This window comes from Stegostoma tigrinum, chromosome 17, assembly GCF_030684315.1.
Source record: "Stegostoma tigrinum isolate sSteTig4 chromosome 17, sSteTig4.hap1, whole genome shotgun sequence".
Taxonomy (NCBI): Eukaryota; Metazoa; Chordata; class Chondrichthyes; order Orectolobiformes; family Stegostomatidae; genus Stegostoma; species Stegostoma tigrinum.
Window position 1 is genome coordinate 21,645,992 of NC_081370.1, and position 24,073 is coordinate 21,670,064.

The window sequence follows — 24,073 nt, forward strand, 5'->3', positions numbered from 1 at the left end:
ACTGGATTCCCTCAGACATGGATCTTTGCCTGACACTTGCATGGAATGAATTTCACTTACCACTTATTAGCCTACGCCCGAAAGTTGTTAATAACTTAACATACCTGTAAAGAAAAGTTGTATTTTTCTATGTGAGGTATATTTAATCTGAGCTCTTACTCCAGTGATGCTGTATCCCTCGAATATCCATGACTTGTCCTGGTTAGTCGCACAACATAAAGCAGCAACTCCATGACCCACCACACAAATTGGTTCTGCAATTAGCAAATTAAAAATAAGGGCAGATCAAATCTTCCTCCAATTATTACATTTAAGGAAGTATTTAACTAGACTTTGAAAATAGATTCAATTTGGAGAGATTGTGTATATTAGAATCTGGAACCAATTGTCTATTTTCACAATGTAAATGTCTGTTTTAATAAAGTCTGCAAACAGTGGATTACAAAGATACTGAAAACTGAGATCAGTACATATCCGATGAGAACAATCAAGTGAACATATCAAGCTACAGTTTGTCCTCACTACATAAATACAGTTGACTCTTAAATGCACTTTGAAATGGCCCTAAGAAGGGACTGAGTTCACGGGTAGTTAAGGATTAGCAATAACTGTTGGCCCAGATAGTGACACTCACATCCCATGAATGAATTAAAAAAAAGAGAAAATGAGGCAAGTAACATAAAAGGTGAAAAATGAAAAGAAAAATCTATAATTCAAGTTCCAAACAAAAACAGATGCTGCAAAAGTCTCTAATTCAAAAGCCAAAAGTTATGTTGTTCTAAAATTAGAGTACATAATGCTATGCAAGTTAACTTCAACCTCCCTACTTCTAATGCCTTAATTTAGACAAGGTTGTTATTAAGCAATATCCGTAACCAAAATGTGAGAGCTCCTCTTCCCCAGTGCTAAAGAAATAATGTATGAACTTAATAGAGTTCTAAAACAAAACTGATAGCTGGGGGATGATGGTGTAACAGTAATGTCATTGAACAAGCAATCCAGAGATAAAGGCTAACAGTCTGTGCACATCAGCAAGAACTACAGATGCTGGAGTCAGAGTTAATAGTGTGGAACTGGTGGACCACAGCAGGTCAGGCAGCATCACAGGAGCAGGAAAGTCTAAGTTCCAGGTTTTACACCCTTTTGAAGGTTCACATCCCACCATGCAGCTGGTGGGATTTTATGTTTAATTAATAAATCTGGAGTTGAAAATTACTATGAATAATTGCACCCATGAATCATATTGATGCAAAAAACCATCTGATTCACTAATGCCCTTTGACAAAGGAAATCTGCAGTCATAGAGTTGTAGAGAGATATATAGCATGGAAACAGACCCTTCAGTCCAACCAGTCTATGCCAATGGTATTCCCAAACCAAACTTGTACCACTTGCTTGTATTGGTCCATATCTCTCCAAACCTTTCCTGTTCATTTACTTATCTAAATGTCATTTAAATGTGTAACTATACCTGCATCTACCACTTTCTCTGACAGTTCATTCTACACATGAACCACTGTGTTAAAAAATAGTTGCCCCTCATGTTCTTTTTTAAAAACTTCCTCCTCTCATCCTAAAAATATGCACTGCCGCCCAATTTTTGAATTCCTCCATCCTAGGGAAAAGAGTCATGATTTTATAAACCCCTCTACGGTCAACCCTCAAACTTTCACTCCAGTGAAAAAAGTCCCAGCCTATCGAGCTTATTCTTTTCGAACACAAGGCCACCTTTCCTCACAACATGGTAATTTTTTTTTGAATCCTCTCCAATTTTAATATCTTTCCTATAGCAGGGTGAGCAGAACTGCGAAGAGTATTCCAGAAGAGGCCTCACCAATGTCCTATACAACTTCAACATAGTGTTCAAACTCTGATACTCAAAGGTCTGAGCAATGAAGGCAAGCGTGCTAAATGTCTTCTTAACCACTTTGTATACCTGTGATGCAAATTTCAAAGGATACGTACCTGAACCCCCAGGTTTCCTTGTTCTACAACATTACCCAGGGTCCTACTATTAAGTGTACAAGTCCTGCCCTCGTTTGTTCTATCAAAATGCAATACCTCGCATTTTTCCAAATTAAGTACCCCCGTCAGCCACTCCTCAGCTTATTGACACAATTGATTGAGATCTCTTTAGATCCCTGTCCATCACACCAATTTTGGTGTCATTTGCAAGCTTACTAACCATGCTTCCTCTGTCGTCTTCCAAATCGTTTATATAAAAATGACAAACAAAAATGGACCCAGTACCTATCCCCATGGAACACTGCTGGTCACAGGCCTCCAGTCTGAAAAACAACCCTCCACCACCTCCCTCTGTCTCCTGCATCAAGCCAATTTTGTATCCAATTGGAAAGCTCCCCTCGAGTCCCACAATCTCTAACTTTACGTATTGGTTTATCATGCGGAACTTCATTAAAGGCTTTGCTACAGTCCTGTAAACAATGTTTACTGCTCTACCCTCAATCTTTTTGGTTACTTGCTCAAAAAACTCAATTTAGCCCGTGAGACACAATTTCCCTCACACAAAACCATATGACAATCCCTGCCTCTCCAAATGAATGTAAATCCTTTCTTTCAGAATCACCAACAACTTACCCACCACTAATATCCAGCTCAAGTCTATAGTTCCCAGGCTCCTCCTTACAGCCTTTCTTAAATAAAGGCACAACATTTGGGGCAGCATGGTGGCACAGTGGTTAGCAGTGCTGCGTCACAGCAGCAGGTTTCTGGGTTCGATTCCACCCTGGGGCAACTGTCTATGTGGAGTTTGCATATTCTCCCCATGTCCACATCGGTTTCGTCCGGGTGCTCTGGTTTCCTCCCACAGTCCAAAGATGTGCAGGCTAGGTGGATTGGCTATGCCAATTTGCCCATAGTGTTCAGGGATGTGTAGATTAGGTGAGTTATTTGGGGAGGGGGGGGGGGGGGGGGGTGGGCCTGGGTGGGATACTCCAAGGGTTGGTCCAAAGAGTCCACACCAAAGGGCCTGTTTCCACACTGTAGGGATTCTATGATTAACTAACCACTAGTTCTCTAAGGAGTCCTGCAATTTCTTCCCTTACTTCCCACAACATCTTGGGACATATCTGATCAGGACCTGGAGATTTATCAATCTTTATGTTCTCTAAGACCTCTAACAATTGCCTTTCTGTGATGCAAACTGCAAAGTGAGAATTCAGGCCCAGGATGTTCCTCTAAAAAAGTGAAGGCCAAGGGCAACAGGAACACGCAATCCTGAAAGTCAAAGGACTTCGAGAGTTTAGTAAAGAGAAAATAGGAAGCATATGTCAAGTACAATACATTACAAGAAGGGAGTGTAGGAAGTTGCTTAAAAAGAAAATTAGGTGAGCAAAGAGGGGCCATGAAATATCTTTAGCAGATCAGATCAAGAAATACCCCAAGGCTTTTTATAAGTATGATGATAGTAAGAAGATGACCAGGGTAACAGTGGGGCCTATTAGAAATGAAAGAGACAACCTGCGCGTGGAACCCATAGATGTGGGTAAGGTCTCAAATGACTACTTCTCATCTGTATTCACAGAAGAGAAAGACTTAGTAGCTGGGGATTTGAATAAAACCGTGCAGTTCTAAGACATATAAAGATCAAATGAGGAAGAGGTATTCGACTTTTTAATGGACATAGTGGTGCGCAAATCCCCAGGGCCTGTTGTGATGTATCCCAGGCTGCTATGGAGGCAAGGGAAGAAGTGGCTGTGGTTCTGGCAGAGATATTTAAATCTTTACTGACCACAGAGAAGTGCCAGATGATTGGAGGATAGCTAATGTGGTCCTTTGTTCAAGCAGGACAGCAGTGAAGGACAGTGGTCAGTGGTAGGGATGTTATTGGAAAAAGTACTTAAGAACAGGATTAGTCAATACTTGGAAAGGCAATGATTGACCCGGGAAACATGACACAGATTTGTTACAGGAAGATCCTGTCTGACTAACTCAACTGAGTTTTTGAAAAGGATACTATACATATTATATATTGACGAGGGCAGTGCAGTTGATGTGGGTTTATGCAGATTTTACTAAGGCCTCTGACAAGTTCTCACACGGAAGACCAACGCAAAAGCTAAGAGCCCATGGGACCCAAGACAAGTTGACAAATTGGATCCAAAACTGGCTTATAAACAGGAGCCAGAGAATGACAGTGGAGGGTTGCTTTTGTAATTGGAAGCCTGTGACCAGCAGTGTCCCTCAGGGTTTGATGCTGGGACCCTTGCTGTTTGCTATTTACATTAATGACTTGGATGTGAAGATAGAATTACAAAGTTTGCTCAGGACATGAAAGTTGGTGGTATTGTTGACACTAAGGATGGTCTCAGGCTACAGTCTGACACTGATCAACCTGTAAACTGGACAGAGCAATGGCAGAGTTTCATCCCAATAAGAGCGAAGCAACGCGTTTTGGGAAGTCTAATAAGGGGAGGACATACACAATAAGCGGTAAGTCCTGAGGGCATACTGAGGAACAAAGGATGAAATGTCCACAGATCCCTGAAGGTATCAGCACAGGCAGACAAATGGGAAAGAAAGCATACAAAAATGCTTGGTTTCATTAGCCAGAGCATAGAATATAGGAGCAAGAGAGCCTTGTTATAACTTTATAAAACACTAGTTAGGCCACTGAATGACTACTGTGTGCAGTTCTGGTTGCTGCAATATCGGAAGTAAGTGATAACACGGAAATGGGTGCAGAAGTAATTCACCAGGATGTTGCCAGCGATGAAAAGTTGCAGTTAAGAGGAAAGACTGGATAGGCTGGGTCTGGTTTCCTTGGAGGCTGAGGGGAACATCTGAGTGAGGCTTACAAAATTATTAGGAGTATAGACAGAGCAGATCATCAGAATCTCTTCCCCATGGCTGACCTGCCCAAGACCGCAGGGTATAAGTTTAAGGGAAGGAGCAAGTGATCTAGGAGATACGGAAAAATATTTTCACCCAAAGGGCAGTACATACGTAGAATGTGCTGCCTGAGAGGGTGGTGTAGATACTCTCACAACAATTAAGAAGCATCTGGATGAGCACATAAAATGCAAAGGCATAGCAGACCATGAACCAAATGCAGGAAAATGGGATTACTGTAGTCTAATGTTTTTTAATTGCCACAGTCATGGTGGTCCAAAATGTCCGTTTCTGTGTTGGACAACTATGATTCTGTGCCTTGCTGCCAATCAGACAAGGACCTACTTATGGATAACAGCGTGAGGCTGGATGAACACAGCAGGCCAAGGAGCATCAGAGAAGCAGGAAAGTTTGATGTTTCGGGTCAGGACACTTCTTCAGAAATGGGAGAGGGGAAGGGGATTCTGAAATAAATAGGGAGGTAAGGGGAGGCGGATAGAAGATGGATAAAAGGAGAAGATAGGGTGAGAGGAGGCAGACAGGTCAAAGAGGCAGGGTTAAAGCCAGTGAAGGTGAATGTAGGTGGGGAGTTAGGGAGGGGACAGGTCAGTCCAGGGAGGATGGACAGGTCAAGGAGGCAGGATGAGGTTAGTGGGTAGGAGATGGGGGTGGGACCCGAGGTGGGTGGAATGGTTAGGGAGGCGGGGACTAGCTGGGCTGGTTTTGGGATGTGGTCAGGGGAGGGGAGATTTTGAAGCTTGTGAAGTCCATATTGATACCCTTGGGGTGCAGGGTTCCCAAGCGAAATATGAGACGCTGTTCCTGCATCTTTTGGGTGGCGTCATCATGGCAATGCAGGAGGCCCAGGATGGACGTGCCGTCCAAGGTGTTTGGGGGGGAGAAGAGTCAGTTGAAATGGTTCGTGACTGGGAAGTGTAGTTGTTTGTTGAGAACTCCTCCCTACTTATGGATATTTTGTTTCGCCAATCTTCTATTCAAGTTAATGTGTTACCTCCAACAACATGAGCTTTTTGCTTTCTGCATTAATCTTCAACATGAAACCTTATCAAATGCCTGCTGGAAATCTGTGTACAGTATGTAATTCTCATCCACAGCACGGCGTGAAGAAATATTGTGTGTATCTAGCTGTATAGTTGCCATGTATGGTCAGTAAAATACAGAGGGATTTTTCAATACTTCAGGGAGACATTAAACCCCAAGATGCAAAAAGTGAAGAAAAAGATTGCAGCCTGAGTCTTTCCTGACAAGGTTGCAGATATCAATTGTTGGCAAGTGTTCCTGGTTGTCTTTCACCACATTCGCTTCTACTCCATGGAACTCATTTCTAATTCATCTCAGTTAACATTTCGCTTTGAATGATACTTCCTCACCAAATGCTCCTGCGAGGAAGTTCTGCCTCAAGCTCTCAAATCTGATTGCAGAATTTGTTTCTTTAGAGGCCATATTACGCATCCTCTTGCTCATTGGGGCTCACTTCCAAAACCATTTCACTTTCAACTCTTGTTTCTTCAAAACCTTCTAAACTGATTAATGTATTCCTTATTGCTTTCATTCTTTCCTTCACATAAGCTGCTCCATAATATTTTTAGTCAAAAAGATTGTGCTGTATAAATTCAAAATCTCCTCAATGTTCTGTTCAAAACCAAGCTGGGTAGGCTATGTTTTCATATGGGATAGAAGTTTATGCCCTTGAATAAGTGATCATTCTTTGGTAAAACTTATTAACAGGACTTATCATTACACCAAAGCCAAATCTTTGTTGTGAGCCACAACAATATTTTCCATCAAGAGTCACTGAGCGAAAACAGTGCCTTGATTTGTCTTCACTGATCAAAGACATGGTATGTTTACCACCTCAACTCGTCCTCTCAGAGATGAGCTCACTCAGCACAGACTAGATGTTGAACATTCATCCCTGAACATTCATCGTAAAATCCATAACACAAACCTTCAGCATAAGTTTAATAGTGTTTGAGAATAAATTACTCACTTTTCTCAGCACAGAAATGCTGGAGAATCTTGGCCAGATATCCACTGGTTGCAAGATCTACCATAGCACCAGGACAGTTTGGAATCAGGATAGCGTTGTACCTTGCACCTAGTGACACAATGTCATTTAATATAAAAATATCTTAGTTTACATCTTCATTTAAATGTGTATAAACGTCCGCTGTACTATACAAAAAACATTAAATGTAGTGCATGTGATTCGCTGTATAGAAAATCAGCACAAGTCACAGGGACATTTTGACTTCTCTTTGATCAGGTCACATTTTAACTGACACTAGATTGGACGTCTCTTGCTCTTTGTACTAGTTATACTTCTCTGCTCCTCCCTTTACATCGTGCTCATGCTTTTTCACAGAAGTTACAGCTCTGAACCCAAAAGCAATTCACCACTGATCTGCTCGGAAATTTGCATTTTCACCGCTTCTGCAACTTTTAATATAAAACTGCAATATTTGGGTAACAAGCTGCCCTCACAGATTAGCTACAGCAATTTATGGGAGTTGTCATAGTGCATCATTTACTATAACGAAAGTATATGGCACAGTCACATTGTCCACACTTCAAATACTCGCATCCTTCTCTGTTCTACATTTCAAGACACTGCTCTGAATGCCAAAGGATCTTGATGCTGCAAACTGAACACTGAATCTTCACTTTCATGCTACAAAACTATCAGATTATTATTATTAACCCCACACTCCAGAAACAAGTATCTGCAGAGCTGATATTCCTAGATTAGCTTCGGTATTTTAAATTTACCAAACATCGCACTCAACGTAGACAAAACCCCTACCATCAATCGACTCCAGCTTAGCTGGATTTGAGTATGGCTTCATACGGAAGTCCTGGATCCAGCGTATATTATTCTCATCCAGCTCCACAAAATCCATCGGCTTCCCCTATTGCAAACACACACGTTATATATACACAAGCCTTCCCTAACTAAACAGATGCCAGTGGCTTGGATCAGAATCACAGTTACACAAATGGTACAAAATGCAAAGTACTATAGGTCAAGAGGAAGGCAAAGAGAACATTCACTTACAACACTTTAGAAGATTTAACTTAATACATTAAAGGTGAGGTGCTGAAATTACTCTCCTATTGTCAGAGATTTTGAAGTATAATTTGAGAACTGCATTTCCTACACAAGACCTTTTACTAATGATAGCTGATTTTCCTTGACATTATATAGAGGGAAGACTATACTTGTCTTAACTTCAGGTAGAATGAGCCTGCAGGTGCAAATACATTCTCAACTTAAAGCCACATATTCTGTTCTTAAATTTTTGTGAATACTTGAATGTTATAGTTTATTAATGGAACTGGTGGCTAGTGAAGTTAGTCAGAAGTGAGGTTTCTCTGCAGTACAGACTTAGAAGCTGGGAAATTAAAAATAAATCTGCTACTAGAGGGTATACTTGAAATGACAAACATTTACCTAGGAAATTACTATTAAAACTACTCACTGTCACATTAACAGTGGGAAATTTATAGCATAAAGATGTGCCAGTGGGAAGCAAGGTTTGAGCGTCAGGTAACAAATGTAGTCTTTTTTTTAAAAAAAAGAAGAGTCATAGATTATGGTAATTAAAATGCTTTTGGGTCTCTCATTTTTACTGAGCCTTTGAACGTATATAGCCAAGTTTCAAGACGACAAAAATAGGTGGTAAAGCAAGTGATGATAACGACAATAAAAAAAATTCTGCAGAGGGATTTGGATAGGTTAAGTGAGTGGGCAAAATTTGGCTGTTGGTCTATGTTAAGGGGAAATGTGAGGTTATGCATTTTGGCAGGGAGAATAGAGGAGCTGAATATTATTTAGAGAAACACTGAAGAAATCCACAAAACTGAGGGATTTGAGAGCCCTCACCATAAGTTCAGTATGTAATAGGAAAGGCAAATGGGTTATTGGCTTTAATTTCAAAGGGAACAGAGCATAAAAGTAGGAAGGTTTTGCTTAAACTGTGTAAATTACTAGTCAGATCACAACTGGAATACTGAGAGTATCATTATACAAGGAAAGGTATGCTAATATTGGAGGAAGACCAAAGAAGGCTCACCATGCTGATAACAGGTATGGAAGGACTGTCTTATGAGGAGTGGTTGAGTAGATGAGGCCTGTACTCGTTGGAATATAGAAGAATTAAGTGAATGTTTTGAAACAAATGAAATTCTTAGAGGACTTGACAGGGTGGTTATGGAAAGGTTGTTTTCCTTTCAGGGAGAGTCTAAGAACAGATGACATGATCTCAGAGTAAGGGATCATACATTTAAGACAGAGATGAGGAAGAACTGGCTCACTCAGGGGGTTGTGAAAACGTAGAATTCTTTATCACAGAGGGCTATTGCGACTGGGTCATTTCATCTTTTCAAGGCTGAGATAAACAGATTTTGATTAGTAAGAGAATCAAGGTTTAACGGAAAAAAGGCAGGAAATTAGCGTTCAGAATTAACATCATATTCATAAAGGTCTATTTCTGCTCCTATATCTTACAGTCCTCATCTATTCCAGCATACAACAGCAACTGTTAGATGGTTCATGCAGACAAGGCAATGACTAGCATTCTACTTTTGTTGTAAAAGTATATGGTGCATCAATGAATAAAGGTGATGTAGCTGGCACTTACCCCTGGAGTGGCAATCTGAAGGTTAAAGGCTGTATTACATTGTGTATAGGAATGATAAAACGACTGTGCAGATACACCTGGGAGAGAAAGGGAACAAAGATGAAACTACTTCAGTTCAAACTCTTAATATTACAATCTATCATTACACTTCTATATATAAAGCTAAGTGTAAAATTATTGACTGCGTGAAGTAGCCAAATTATACTTTGTTTCCATCATTCAATTATTTGAAATATAAATCTATTTCTCAACATATACAGTGAGTGCCTAGATTAAAATAAATCTAGCAATTTATCAGAAATCGGTAACAATTTCTGAACCTGTAAGAGAAAGTAATATTGAAGACTTTACTAGAACAGAGGATTGATAAATAGTGGGCTGAAGCTACATCTCACGAGAACTGGATAGAGACGCATTTCTCATAAGGGCGCATGCATAGTGAAGTTAAACAAGATCCAAGAGATGACAGGGTAAAGACCTAACAACTACATGGTCATATACAGAAAGATTTCAACATGCTATTGGAAAGTAGACAAGTGATATTGTGGATAATATAACCAATTCTATTTGCAAGAAACTGCTATTGGTTTCATTTGTATATGCTATTTCTTGAAGCTTAAAGAAATGTATACCTGTGTGTAGATTTTGTGTTCCAGCGCTGTAAAAAACATTCTCAAGCTGTATTGTTGAAAATTGAACGTTCTTTTAATGCCACCAAACACAGAGACTGACAGACCAAACTGCAACAAACCTAGATGTAATGGTTAATACTTAGAAGAGCTCTCTCACGTCTGGAGTAGATAGTAGCTTATCTCAGTTGTGGCTCATTGGTAACATCCTTGCCTGAGCCAGAAGGCTGTGAACAAAAATTCTATTCCACAGTCTCAGTCATGATCTAGGTTGACAGTCCAGTACAGTGCTAAGGAGCACCGCATTGCTGGAGGTGCTCTCTTTCAAATGAGATATATGTAAAACAAAAACCATCAAAAAAAAAATTGGGACTTTCAATCGTGACTTCTGATGGTTACAATTATATAGCACAACTGTTTCAGATCAAAGAGACTTGTGGGCTATTGAGTCATACAGCTTGAAAACAGACCCTACGGTCCAGCCAGTCCATGCCGAACAAATTCCAAACTAAACCAGTCCCACCTGCCTGCTCCTGGTTGCTATCCTTCCAAACCTTTCCTATTCATGTACTTATCCAAATGTCTTTTGGATGTCATAACTGTACCCACACCCACCATTTCCTCAGGAAGTCTGTTCCATACATGAGCCATTATCTTCTGTAAAAAAATTGCCTCCTGTCTTTTTTTAAATTTCTCTCTTCTCAGCTTAAAAATGTGTCCCCGAGGTCTTGAAATTCCCCATCCTGGGCAGGACACTCCATCTATGCCTCTCATTATTTTAGAAACTTCTACCAGGACACCTCAATCTCCTGTGCTCCGTTGAAAAAAGTCCAGCCTATCTTTAACTTACACCTTCCATTTCCAGCAACATCCTGGTAAGTCTCTTCTGAACCCTTTCCAGTTTGAACATATCCCTCCCATAACTGGGCAACCAGAACTGAACACAGTATTCTGGAAGAGGCCTCATCAATGTCCTGTACAACTTCAACATGACTTCCCAACTCCTGTACTCAAAGGACTGAACAATGAAGGCAAGCATGCCAAACACCTTGTTTAACCACCCTGTCCACATGCGACACAAACTTCAAAGAATTCATGCACCCTGATCACGAACAGATCAAAGTAACAATCAAAATGACTAACGAATCACTGCCTTTGTACCTAGTAATTGGTTAGTTATACAAAACTCTGGCTGGACAAAACCATGCACAAAAGGGATATATCCCCTCAAATTTAGAAGGCTAAACGATGATCGAATTGAAGGTAAGATATTAAAGGCACAAGTAGGGCAGATGGGAGAAAAATTCTTCTGCTACTTGAAAAATGTAAGATATAGGCTAAAAATATAACCAGACCTTTCAGATGTGAAATTAAGAAATACCGTCACGCTCAAAAAGTGGGAGAAGTCTCGAACTGTTATCTACAGACAGGAACTGAAATTGCATCATTTGCTAACCTTCAAGCTTAGATTGATGCAAAAACTATCGTTGGAATACACATTTATAATTATGGACTGTGTGGAAACTTTTCAGTTAAACAGGGAGAAGAGTGACGTTAAAAGCTATGCACTGTAAGCCACTTACTTCTATAAGTCAAGTGACTTTGAAGAAACAGCAAAGCAAAAACCTCTGAAAGAGATAAGAAATGGGTTTTAATGCTTTAATTACTGGGAAACTGGCTTAGAAAACACTAGGAAGCCTCTATGCCAACAGGTGCAAGCAACCATTTTTGGATTTGGTATTCTGTTTTACAGACCCAGGAGTCATTAAGGAAGACAAGCTGCAATTCTGTCCTAAAATTATGTTCTCAGCAGAAATTCCTGGAAACCTAAACAAGTCTTCAAACACAAGTATTTCTAACTACTTTGTGAAATCTGAAAAGCTGGACTATGACCATATTCTAAAGATTTGAATCCAGATCTATGCAATCGGAATCAGTCTATGGTTGTCTAAAACTCAACTTTCCAAAGGTTTGTTTTTTCATGTTATTGTGTATTTGGGATTTAGGGGTTATGGTCTGAATTCCAGATCTTAGTTTAAATGTTGGCTAGAGCTTGTCACTTGGTTTTAAAATAAGTTTTGATTACAATTAGCAGTTACACTGAGTTCATTCAGGAAGGGTGAATGTTTATTATAGTTTGGACAGTACAAAAGAGAAGCAATGGGCCACTTCCATAATTAAATTAGACTGGTGCAGTAATGAGGCTTGATTAACAGCACTTCCTCCTGTGTCAGTTCTAAAGTATTTATATAGAGGCAAGGGCAATTGTATGGAGAATGACTGCACATCAGTCATTATGTGGCTGAATAGTGGAACTGGTTCAAGGGCAGCCTTACTACTTTTCCTATATTCCAAAGGCAAAAAAAAGGTCCAGTCAGTACACGAACCACTTTCAATGGTACTTAATCCATGCATCAAGTTTCATACCCGATGTATTTCAAGTTAGCTAATCTCAGCAGTGATTATAGGAAGATTACAAATGACATTTCTTGTCTCCAGCAGCAGCGGTACTAAAAGAGAAATTAACCAATCTTTGTACTAGTTTCTATTAAAATAAGGTAAAGTCACTATGGTCCCAAAAAGGCTGCTCACTTAATAGAAAATACTTCAGTGTCCTTGGGCAATAACAGAATGAACTACACACAAGACCAAAAACTGCTGGAGAAATTCAGGCGTGGTGACATCTGTGGCAATGAAAACAGACTTGGTGTTTTAAATCCAGTGGCCCTACTTCAGGCCTGTTGAGTTCCTCCAGAAATTCCTGTTTGTGGTTCCAGATCTCAACTATCCACAGTTTTCTTTTAATAATAGAATTAGCAAGTTGTTTATAATGTTAGACAAGAGTAAAGGACTGAGACTAATCTGACAGACTGCAAGAACTGCAGTTGCTGGAGTCAGAGGTAACACAATGTGGAGCTGGATGAACACAGTAGGCCAGGCAGCATCAGAGGAGCAGGAAAGTTGGCATTTCGGGTTAGGACACTTCTTCAACATCCGAAATGCCAACTTTCCAGCTCCTCTAATGCTGCCTGGCCTGCTGGGACTAATCAGAATGCTCTTTAAAAGGGGTTGAACGGTTTCCACCTGTCATGGGAGAGTGCGATATCGCCCACAGTTGAATAGTCTGCCACTCAGTGCCCAGAATCATACGATAACGTTCATTTTGATACTTTAATTTTTTAAAGAAAAGCATCCACGGACTTACATTCTGATCAAGGTACTATGACATGGATAACAGGCTGCTATTCAATCACTGAATGATCAATAAAACCCCGCACTTCTCTCCCCCCTCCCACCACCGCGACCCCATCAGAATGAAACGGTGAGAGATTGAAGCTCTGGCTGGGACGCTCATTGCCGGCCCAGACTTTAACCTACCTTCAGCAGCAGCGCTGAGAACAACCAGGAGGCTAGGTTTGGCCGACATGAGCCTGGGCACCGAGAAAAGCAACAGCACAGAATCCTCCCGGAACGGCCTCAATGGCAACAACAAACACCCGCCCACCTGCCCCGCGTGCGCCTCTCAAAACAGTCCCACCTGCCCCGCGTGCGCCTCTCAAAACAGTCCCACCTGCCCCGGGTGCTACCCATTCTCCTGAAGCGCCCTTTGGTCTGAGTAGAGATCAGATCTTCGTATTCTAATTTTTATTCGCACCGCTGTTTACAATCTGCTGTTTCTCACTTTATTTGAAAAGGGGAAGACTTTTCTCGATTCAGATTATAATGAAAGTAAAATGCTGCCGTAAATCTGATTTTTTTTAAAAAAGGAAGTGCTGCTTAATACCGACACACGAGGCTGAGTATTTACAGCTTTTTTATGTTTGTATAATTTTAAAATTATTGTTCTATTTTTACTGTTGCTGTCCAGGAAGACGTTGAAACTTGTCATAAACAGTACATGTCTGATTGATCATTTTATTTATTGTTACGTGCAACGAAGTACAGTGAAAAAATCTGTTTACCAGCGGTACAGGCAGGTCATAGTATACAAAGATGTGCAGATCGAAAAGACTTATACTGAGGCATACAGGTTACATTGTAGGGAGCGTGCACTGGACGAGATTAACGTTAACAAAATCAGCATTAATTGATGCTAAAATCCATTCATCAGTCTGATAACACTTAGAAAGAGGCTGATCTTGAACCTGCTTGTGCATGTGCTCAGGCTTCTGTCTCTTCTGCCTGATGGAAGAGGTTGTAGGAGATCATTACCAGGGTGCGATGGGTCTTTGATGATGTTGACCACGTTTCCACAGCATTATGCAATGTAAATAGAGTCCATTGCTGTGCACACAACTTTCTGTAGTTTCTTACAGTTTCTGGGCAGACCAGTTGCCACAGCAGGCCGTTATGGACCTGGAAAGTATGCTTTCAAAGGTGCATCTGTAGAAATTGGTGAGGGATGTCATGGATATGCCACATTACCTGAGCTGTCTAATGAAGAAGAGGCATTGTTTTGTCTTCTTGACCGTTGCATCAATGTGAGAAGTCCAGGACGTGCCATCGTTTATTGTCACTCTGAGTGACTTGATGCTCTCAACCTATGATGTGTAGATCGGGCATGTTTTCCTTTCTTTCTGATGTCAATGATCAGTTCTTTAGCTTTGCCGGCATTGAGAGAGATGTTGTTATCATTGCACCATGTCGCCAAGCCTTCTATCTCCCTACTGTATTTTGACTTGTCGTCGTCTGACCCACTACAGTGGTGTTGTCAGCAAACTTGTAGATGGTGTTCATTTAGAATTTGGCAACAACTGTGAGTGTACGGGGATGTCACTAGGGGGGTTTGGGGGGCTGCAATGTTGAATGTTATTGTGGAGGAGGTGCAGTTACTTAACCTCTATGATTGCTGCCTACGGGCCAGAAAGCTGAGAATCCAGTTGCAGAGGGTGGAGTTGAGACCAAGGTCACACAATATTGAGATCAGACTGGAGAAGATAATGGTGTGGAAGGCAGAGCTGTAGTCAATGAGCAGGAGTCTGACATAGGTGTTTTAGTTATCCAAATGTTTCAGGGATGGGTGCAGTGTTAGGGATATGGTATCCACTGTGGACCTGTTTCATCAGTGAGCAAAATTTTAGAGAATGGAGGCAGGCTGGGAGACTGGAATTGATGTGGGCCATGACCAGCCTAATGAAGCACTTCATGATTATTGAGGTCAGTGCCATTGGGCAGTAGTCATTAAGGCACATTGCAAGTGCTTTCTCAGGTACGGGGATGATGGTGGCCTTCTTGAAGCAGGCAGGGACTTTGGCTTGTAGTAGGAAAAGATTGAAGATGTTAGTGAATGGCTCCACCAGTTGGTCCACACAGGATCTGAGTGCTCAGCTGGGGACACTGTCTGGGCCAGTTGCATTCCTCAGGTTGACTCCCAGGAAAACCGATCCGACATCTAAAGCGGTGACAATGGAAACGGGCGTGACCAGGGCTGTCGGGGCAGGTGTCACTGGGCCATTTGCATTCTGCTCAAACTGAGCACCTCAGGAAGCCATGTATCTTTGTCTGCTGTCTTACTGTGTTTCATTTTGTACTCCAAAATGTTGTTTAGGCTTTGCTGTTGGTGGCAGGAGCCTGTTTTATAGGTTTGGGCCTCTGAATGCCTCTTGGCATCCCTGATGGCTTTGCGGATGTAATATCTGGAATTGTTGTTATGTTGTTGTGAAGGTCAATAGACAATAGGTGCAGGAGTAGGCCATTCGGCCCTTCGAGCCAGCACCACCGTTCATTATGATCATGGCTGATCATCCACCATCGGTATCCTGTTCCTGCCTTATCCCCATAACCCTTGATTCCACTATCTTTAAGAGCTCTATGCATCTCTTCCTTGAAACTATCCAGAGAGTTGGCCTCCACTGCCTTCTGGGACAGAGCTTTCCATATATCCACCACTGGCTGGGTGAAGAAGTTTTTCCTCAACTCTGTTCTAAATGGCCTATCCCTTATTTTTAAACTGTGTCCTCTGGTTCTGGACTCACCCATCAGCGGAAACATGCTTCCTGCCTCCAGAGTGTCCAATCCCTTAGAGATCTTTATATGTCTCAATCAGATCCCCTCTCATCCCTCTAAACGCAAGTGTATACAAGCCCAGTCACTCCAATCTTTCAACATATGATATCCTGCCATTCCGGGAATTGACCTTGTGAACCTACGCTGCACTCCCTCAATAGCAAGAATGCCCTTTCTCAAATTTGGAGACCAAAACTGCACACAATACTCCAGGTGCGGTCTCACCAGGGCCCTGTACAGCTGCAGAAGGACCTCTTTGCTCCTATACTCAATTTCTCTTGATATGAAGGCCAGCATGCCCTTAGCTTTCTTCACTGCCTGCTGTACCTGCATGCTTGCTTTCATTGACTAATGTACAAGAACACCTAGATCTCGTTGTACTTCCCCTTTACCTAACTTGACTCCATTTAGATAGTAATCTGCCTTCCTGTTCTTGCCACCAAAGTGGATAACCACACATTTATCCACATTAAACTGCATCTGCCATGCATCCGTCCACTCACCTAGCCTGTCCAAGTCACCCTCTATTCTCATAATATCCTCCTCACATTTCACACTGCCACTCAGCTTTGTGTCATCAGCAAATTTGCTAATATTACTTTTAATGCCTTCGTTTATATCATTAATGTATATTGTAAACAGCTGCGGTCCCAGCACCGAACCTTGTGGTACCCCACTGGTCACCGCCTGCCATTCCGAAAAGGACCCATTTATCACTACTCTTTGCTTCCTGTCAGCCAGCCAATTTTCAATCCAAGTCAGTATTTTGCTCCCAATACCATGCACCCTAATTTTGATCACCAATGTCCTGTGTGGGATTTTATCAAAGGCTTTCTGAAAGTCCAGGTACACTATATCCACTGGTTCTCCCTTGTCCATCTTCATAAATACATCCTCAAAAAATTCCAGAAGATTAGTCAAGCACGATTTCCCCTTCGTAAATCCATGCTGACTTTGACCTATCCTGCTATTGCTATCCAAATGAGTTGTAATTTCATCTTTTATAATTGACTCCAGCATCTTTCCCACCACTGACGTCAGGCTAACTAGTCTATAATTTCCTGTTTCCTCTCTCCCTCCTTTCTTGAAAAGTGAGACAACATTAGCCACCCTCCAATCCACAGGAACTGATCGTGAATCTATAGAACATTGGAAAATGATTACCAATACGTCCACGATTTCTACAGCCACCTCCTTAAGTACCCTGGGATGCAGACCATCAGGTCCCGGGGACTTATAAGCCTTCAGACCTAACAATCTATCCAACACCATTTCCTGCCTAATATAAATTCCCTTCAGTTCGTCCATTACCCTAGGTCCATTAGCCACTATTATATCGGGGAGATTGTTTGTGTCTTTCCTAGTGAAGACTGATCCAAAGTACCTATTCAACTCTTCTGCCATTTCCTTGTTCCCCATACTAAATTCACCCATTTCTGACTTCAAGGACCCAATTTTAGTCGTAACCATTTTTTTTCTTTTCACATACCTAAAAATGCTTTTACTATCCTCCTTTATATTTTTGGCCAGTTTTCCTTCGTACCTCATTTTTTCTCTGCGTTTTGCCTTTTTAGTTATCTTCTGTTGCTCTTTAAAAGCTTCCCAGCCCTCCGGCTTCCGGCTCATCTTTGCTATTGTTATACTTCTCTTTTAGCTTTATGCAGTCCTTAATTTCCCTCGTCAGGTACGGCCGCCCCTGCCTCCCCTTAGGATCTTTCTTCCTCTTTGGAATGAACTGATCCTGCGCCTTCTGCATTATATCCAGAAATACCTGCCATTGTTGTTCCACTGCCATCCCTGCTAGGGTATTGTACCACTGAACTGTGGCCAGCTCCTCCCTCATAGCTCCATAGTTCCCTTTGTTCGACTGCAATACTGACACTTCCGATTCTCCCTTCTTCCTCTCAAACTGCAGATTAAAACTTATCATATTATCGTCACTACCTCCTAATGGCTCCTTTACTTTGAAGTCCCTGATCAAATCCAGTTCGTTGCACAACACCAGATCCAGAATTGCCTCCTCCCTGGTAGGCTCCAGTACAAGCTGTTCTAAGAATCCATCTCGGAGGCACTCCACAAACTCCCTTTCTTGGGGTCCAGTACCATCCTGATTCTCCCAGTCTACCCGCATGTTGAAATCTCCCATAACAACTGTAGGTCAGTGTAGGATTTGAGAGATGTGAATATTGATGATGCCCAGAGGAGTTAAAGACTCTCTCCCTAACCGTAAGAGGAAATTGTACCAGTTTCAGTGTCTTTCATTTTTACATAACATTAATTCATGTGCTATAAGGAGGTAAAGATATTGAAATACAAAATTGACCCATCGAGCCCATTGCACCATTCAATGAGATCATGGCTGAACTGATGATCCTCAACTCCCCTTTCTTTCCTTATCCTTATAAACCTTGTTTCCCGTAATGTTTAAAAAAATTGCCTATCTCGGCCTTGAATATACTTAACCACCCAACTTTACAGCCCTCTGCAGTAAAGAATTCCACAGAATGACTAAGCTCTCTCAGAAAGAGAGAAGAAAAATTCCTCATCTCTGTCTTATATAGGTGATCCCTTACTCTGAAATTATGTCCTCTGGTTCTAGGCTCTTCCACAAGGATAAACAATTTTTATGCATATATGCTGTCAGGGTCATTAAGAATCCTTTATGTTTATTCTAAACAGGAACTACTCAACCTCAAATCACATGACTGCCCCTCTATTCCTAGAATCAATCTTGTGAATCTTCTGTGGACTGCCTGTAATCCCGGTCTATCTTTCCTTATATAACAGGCTCAAAATTATTCATGGTATACCAGGTGTTGTCTGGTTAAAAAAAGGCTAGTGTCTTGTTTAGTATCAGTGAGAGCTCCCTGTTTTATGTACCATTTCCTTTGAAATAAAAGCCAACAATCCATTTGCCATCCCTATTACCCACTGAACATGGATGCTAGCTCTTTTGCTTCACAAGGACTCCCAAATCCCTCTGTGCTACAGCTTTCTGCAGTCTTCCTCCACTAAATAATAGTCAGCTCTTCTTTAATTCCTGCAAAAATGCATAATCTCGCATCCTGTTTCATCTGTCAAGATTTTGCCAATTTACTTATCTATTATTTTGTAGACTTTATGTTAACCTCACTACTTGTCATCCAACTTATTTTCATGTTTACTGCAAACTTGATGACAATACATTCACTTCTGTCATCCAAGTCATTGAAATATTGTAAATAACTGTTGGTCCAGCAGTGATGCCTGTAACACTCCATCAATTATAGATTGCCATTCTGAAAATACCCACTTTATCCCAACTCCTTGTCTTCTATTAGTTAGCTAATCCTGTTACCATAATATATTACTCATGACACCATGAGTTGTTATCTTATTAAGTAGTTTTATGTACATACCTTAATGTTATTTTAAAATCTAAATATATTACATCTACTGGTTCTCCTTTATCTATCTTGCTTCTACCTTGTCTTCAAAGGATTGCAATTAATTTATCAGGCATGACTGCCCCTTCATGAAACTATGCTCACTCTTCTGGATTTTATTATATATATATAGAAATGCTCTGTCACTATATCATTTATATTGGACTCAACTTTTCTAAATTACAGACATGAAGCTAACTGACTTATAGTTACCTGTTTTTTCGACTCCTTCCATTTTTGAATAAGGGTGTTGTAGTGGCAGTTTTCCAACTTCTGGGTTTTCCCCCAAATCTAAGGATTCGCGGTTGATTAGTACCAGTGCACCCACTATCTCTGTAGCTCCTTCCTTTAATGTCCAAAGAAATATCCCACTGCGTCAACAGGACTTATTAACCTTTAGCCCCATCAGTTTCCCCAGTACTTTGGTTTCTAGTAATAGCTGTTGTGTCTATTTCCTAACAACTCACCCTGCCTCCCGGATCTCTGGATTATTTATTATTTTTGGAATGCAATTGACATCACTTTAATATGAAGATGATGTAATATATTATTCAACTTAAACAACGTTTCCTAGTTCACCTTATTGTTTCCCCAATTTTTTTCTCTAAGGGGCCTCCCTTTTCATTTTAAATACATAAAGCAGATCTTACTTGTTATTATACTACTTTCAATAAGGCCTCCTCACATTCTTTGCATGCCAATGACAAGTCTTTTTTATATATTTTGCAGTTTGCTTTCATACTTTATTTTCCTCTGTAATATTGATTTTGGTAATTTTTTATTGACTTCTAAAACTTTCCAAATCCTCTGGTTTCCTGTTAATGTTTGCCATGTTGAATGTTTTATTTCAATTTGATACTATCCTTAATTTCCTCAATTAATCATGGTAAATTTATTCCTTACCTAGAGTCTCTCTTACTCACTGAGATATACCTTTGCTCTGAGTCATTACCTGTATTTGTAAATGTTTGCCATTATTTCTGATCCACATTTCTCACTCTCAATCCGAATGCCAAATTCTACCATATTATGGCCCTGTTCCTTAGGGAGATCTCTTACTCTGAGATCATTTATTAAATATGTCTCATTACACATTACCAAGTCCAAAAATAGCCCGATCCCTGGTTGGATCCATAACATATTGTTTTAAGAAACTCAAATACACTCTGAAATCTTCTCATGGCTGCTTCTGCCAGTTTGACTTCCCAATTCACATGAATATTATTAATTTTGCCATTTTACCACATTTCCATCTTTGACCATATTTGATGCTGTTTTCTTATTCTTGAACACCCTTTCCCTTCCTGTCCCTTAACAGCAAAATATTACAGATGCGAGGAAGCTGAAACAAGCCCAGAGAATGCTGGAGAAATTCAGCAGGTCTGGCAGCATCTATACAAAGAGTTTTCTCCAGCATTTTCTGTGTTTGATCCCTTCCTGTCCCACACTGGCCATTATTATCAAAAAAGTTGCCTGGCAATGCCACTGTATCCATTTGTTTTGTAAGCCAATCTATCTCTCCCCACAATCTTTGTCTGCTGTGGTGGCTAAGGTTTGACTTTAGATATAATTTAGAAATTTGTTTCAAATTTGAAACTGCATTAGTTTGTATTTCAAAATTCTACTGCAATTCATTAACATGATCGCAGATTTTGAGTTAAACTTTAGACTTCAATATGCTGCAGTTTCGTCGAGTGTGTTTCTTACAGCTGTCATTGCAGCCAGTGGACTGATGTATTGTTACTTCTGCTTTATTTGCGTCAGCATTACATCCATATTTTGCCAGCATTTCTATGGATGGCGCTAGATAAACCAGGCAAAATCTGCTGAAGTATAAAGTAAAAATTATGAATGGAATTAAGGGGGAGACGGATGTGAGTATTAAGATTTCAAGTGATAGGGCTCCGTGACTATTTTCTCTAGCAGCATGTTCTATTGTAAGACTGTCCTTGGGAATAAAGACTGTTGATACATAGTTTGAAAAAAATGGTCTTCGTACTTTGTATGGCTGGTATCTCATATTTTGTCATTGCTAAAAGGCACCAGGAACTTGTTTCTGTCAATTCTAACCAGCCCATTTCATATTTTACAGAACATGATGGGTCTATTTTTGTCTTTCTTGTAGTGCCTCCCATTCCAATTTTTTTTAAAATCAAAGATGTAACACTGGTGTGCTTCCTATACTGATTTTGTGCAGAATTATAGAAGCCCCACAATGTGAAAGCAGTCCATTCGACCCATCAAGTCCACAATGACCCTCTAAAGACCTTTCCTACTCAAGAATTGAAATTGTTATCACTGAGCCAAGGAAGACATCTTAGATATTTGTCTGTGTTGTGTGGTGGACAGTTATTAATACAATACAGATACATAACATATATTGAGAATACAATACAGGATAAGACCATTAAGCCCAGCTAGTCTGTGTTTGTTTTATGCTTCACACAAATCTCAACCTATTCCGTGTACTTCTCAATTTTTCAGCATTCCTTTGTAATTTTCTTTCCCCTCACACACTCAACTTGCTACTTTTTGAAATGATCTATACTATGTGCCTCCATTATACCTGATTCCAGCAAGTTCCATATATTAATTACTGAAAAAAAGTCTTTTTTACTGGATTTAACAGAAACTATCATGTATTTTTGGATTTCCAAATAAGAGAAGTGTTTTCTTTACAGCTACTCTATCAAACGCCTAAAGGTAAAGACTTCCATTGGATCACCACTAATTTTTTTTTGTATAAAATGTCCAAACCTGTTCAATCTTTCTAGTACAAAAACAGAAGTTGCTAGAGAAGCTCAGCAGGTCTGGCTGCATCTGTGAAGAGAAATCAGAGTCAACATTTTGAGTCTGAAGACCCTCTGTCAGAAAAGAGCTTTTCCAGCAAATTCTGTCTTTATTTTTGATTTACAGAATCTGCAGTTCTTTTGTTTTTTTCACTCACTGTTTCTAGTAGCTGAGTTCAAAATTTGGGGAGGTCTTTTACCAAGACCCAGGTAATGCTCTGGGGACCTGGATTTGAATCCTGTCTATGACAGATGGTGAAATTTGAATCTAATAAAAATCTGGTAGTAAAGGTCGAATTATAATCATGAAACTTTTGCCAATTTTCAGGAAAAGAACGTCTGGTCCACCAATGTCCTTTCAGGAAGGAAACTGCTGTCCTTACATGGTGTGGCTGACATGTGACAGAATTCCTGACCCACAACAAATGTTAACTCGAAACTCTCCTTTGAGCTATTAGGAATGGGCAATAAATAGTGGCCTAGCCAGTGAAACCCGCATCTTGTGAATTAATAGAAGAACAGATTCCTTTTGGAGTTACCTCCCTGTGTATTACACATTGACAAATAATCAGTCAGAAAAAGAATAAATTAGATACCACACTTTATTTACAAAAACAAGAATGTTAGGACAGTTGTTTGTAATAGAAGAGGATGGGCGCTATATTAACATCTGTAAATAAAGGGGATAATTGTCATAGATCCAATGTGCAAATCAGAGTAAAATAGATTATTTCTAAGCATTGGACTTAATAGTGCTATATAGATTGTTTGCCACTTGAGTTGAGCTAGAATCCAAGCTTGAGACAATGCAGTCAGGTCATGCTGCAGTGGAGACTTCTGCTTCAACCACTTACTTCCAGCGGCCACCAACTTTGCCCTTGCCAGCACCCTTCTTGCTGCTACAAATCACAAGCAAAAAAAAAATTGTCAACCTCTAGTACTTAAAATCCAGTAGATGCCCTCTCTTGTATAACAAACAAAACTGGCTCCAGATACAAGTGCAAAAACAAAAGGATCTCCAGTGGCCTTTACAAATTTTGGCTGGAATTATCAGCTAAGTAGAGGGTGAAAACAAACAGGTCAGAAGTCTTATAATAACAAGGTGCAGAGCTGGATGAACACAGCGGGCCGAGCAGCATCAGAGGAGCAGGAAAGCTGATGTTTCGTGTCTGGACCCTTCTTCAGAAATGGGGGAGGGGAAGGGGACTCTGAAATAAGTAGGGAGAGAGGGGGAGGCGTATGGAAGATGCATAAAGGAGAAGATAGGTGGACAGGAGACAGGCAGGTCAAAGAAGCGGGGTTGGAGAGAGTAAAGGTGAGTTTAGGTGGGGAGCTAGGGAGGGGATAGGTCAGTCAGGGGAGCATGGACAGGTCAAGGACGCGGGGTGAGGTTTTTTGGTAGGAGATGGGGGTGTGGCTTGAGGTGGGAGGAGTGGAGAGGTGGGAGAAAGGACAGGCTAGAGAGGCAAGGATGAGCTGTCTGGTCTGCTGTGTACATCCAGCTCTACACTTTGTTATATTAGATTCTCCAGCATTAGCACTTCCTACTATCGAGGTCAGAAGTGAAAATTCTTCTGCAGTGAACTAATAAGCAGCATACTTTCTGGAGACAGTCTGTGTTAGTGGTTGTTTAGTCTATCTGACTCTCTTTCATGGCTTGTCCTCACTCAGATGATCTGGAGCAGGAGCACCCAGAACCCTTCTGTGACTGG

General features: G+C 40.7%; 3 protein-coding genes across 21 annotated transcripts in view; 1 reads left to right on the forward strand and 2 right to left on the reverse strand.

Annotated features, from left to right (window-relative positions):
* Positions 1-13,659, reverse strand: part of gatd1 (glutamine amidotransferase class 1 domain containing 1) — a 47,260-nt gene extending 33,601 nt beyond the window's left edge. For all 4 annotated transcript variants that reach the window (XR_009446839.1, XR_009446837.1, XR_009446838.1 and 1 more), the window contains exons 1-5: positions 13,520-13,659; positions 9,513-9,589; positions 7,676-7,781; positions 6,863-6,970; positions 160-254 (exon numbers count right to left, since the gene is read on the reverse strand). Coding sequence is in view for 1 of the 4 variants with exons in the window: in XM_048545465.2 (XP_048401422.1) it covers positions 160-254; positions 6,863-6,970; positions 7,676-7,781; positions 9,513-9,589; positions 13,520-13,568 (435 nt within the window). In the remaining 3 variants the exon portion in view is untranslated. The remainder of the gene's footprint in view (positions 1-159; positions 255-6,862; positions 6,971-7,675; positions 7,782-9,512; positions 9,590-13,519) is intronic.
* LOC125459252 (uncharacterized) overlaps positions 1-24,073 on the forward strand; it is an 80,684-nt gene that overhangs the window by 49,090 nt on the left and 7,521 nt on the right. For 3 of the 6 annotated variants that reach the window (XM_048545443.2, XM_048545447.2, XM_048545446.2), the window contains one exon: positions 11,895-12,110. The exons of 2 other annotated variants lie outside the window; for them this stretch is intronic. In XM_048545443.2, coding sequence (XP_048401400.2) covers positions 11,895-12,052 — 158 coding nt within the window. In that variant the 3' untranslated portion in view covers positions 12,053-12,110. Of the gene's footprint in view, positions 1-11,894; positions 12,111-24,073 lie in introns of those variants that run through there. One more of the 6 variants, XM_059652017.1, reaches the window with a different exon arrangement.
* tnnt3a (troponin T type 3a (skeletal, fast)) overlaps positions 22,946-24,073 on the reverse strand; it is a 39,451-nt gene continuing 38,323 nt past the window's right edge. For all 11 annotated transcript variants that reach the window (XM_048545462.2, XM_048545460.2, XM_048545461.2 and 8 more), the window contains one exon: positions 22,946-23,260. In XM_048545462.2, coding sequence (XP_048401419.2) covers positions 23,212-23,260 — 49 coding nt within the window. In that variant the 3' untranslated portion in view covers positions 22,946-23,211. The remainder of the gene's footprint in view (positions 23,261-24,073) is intronic.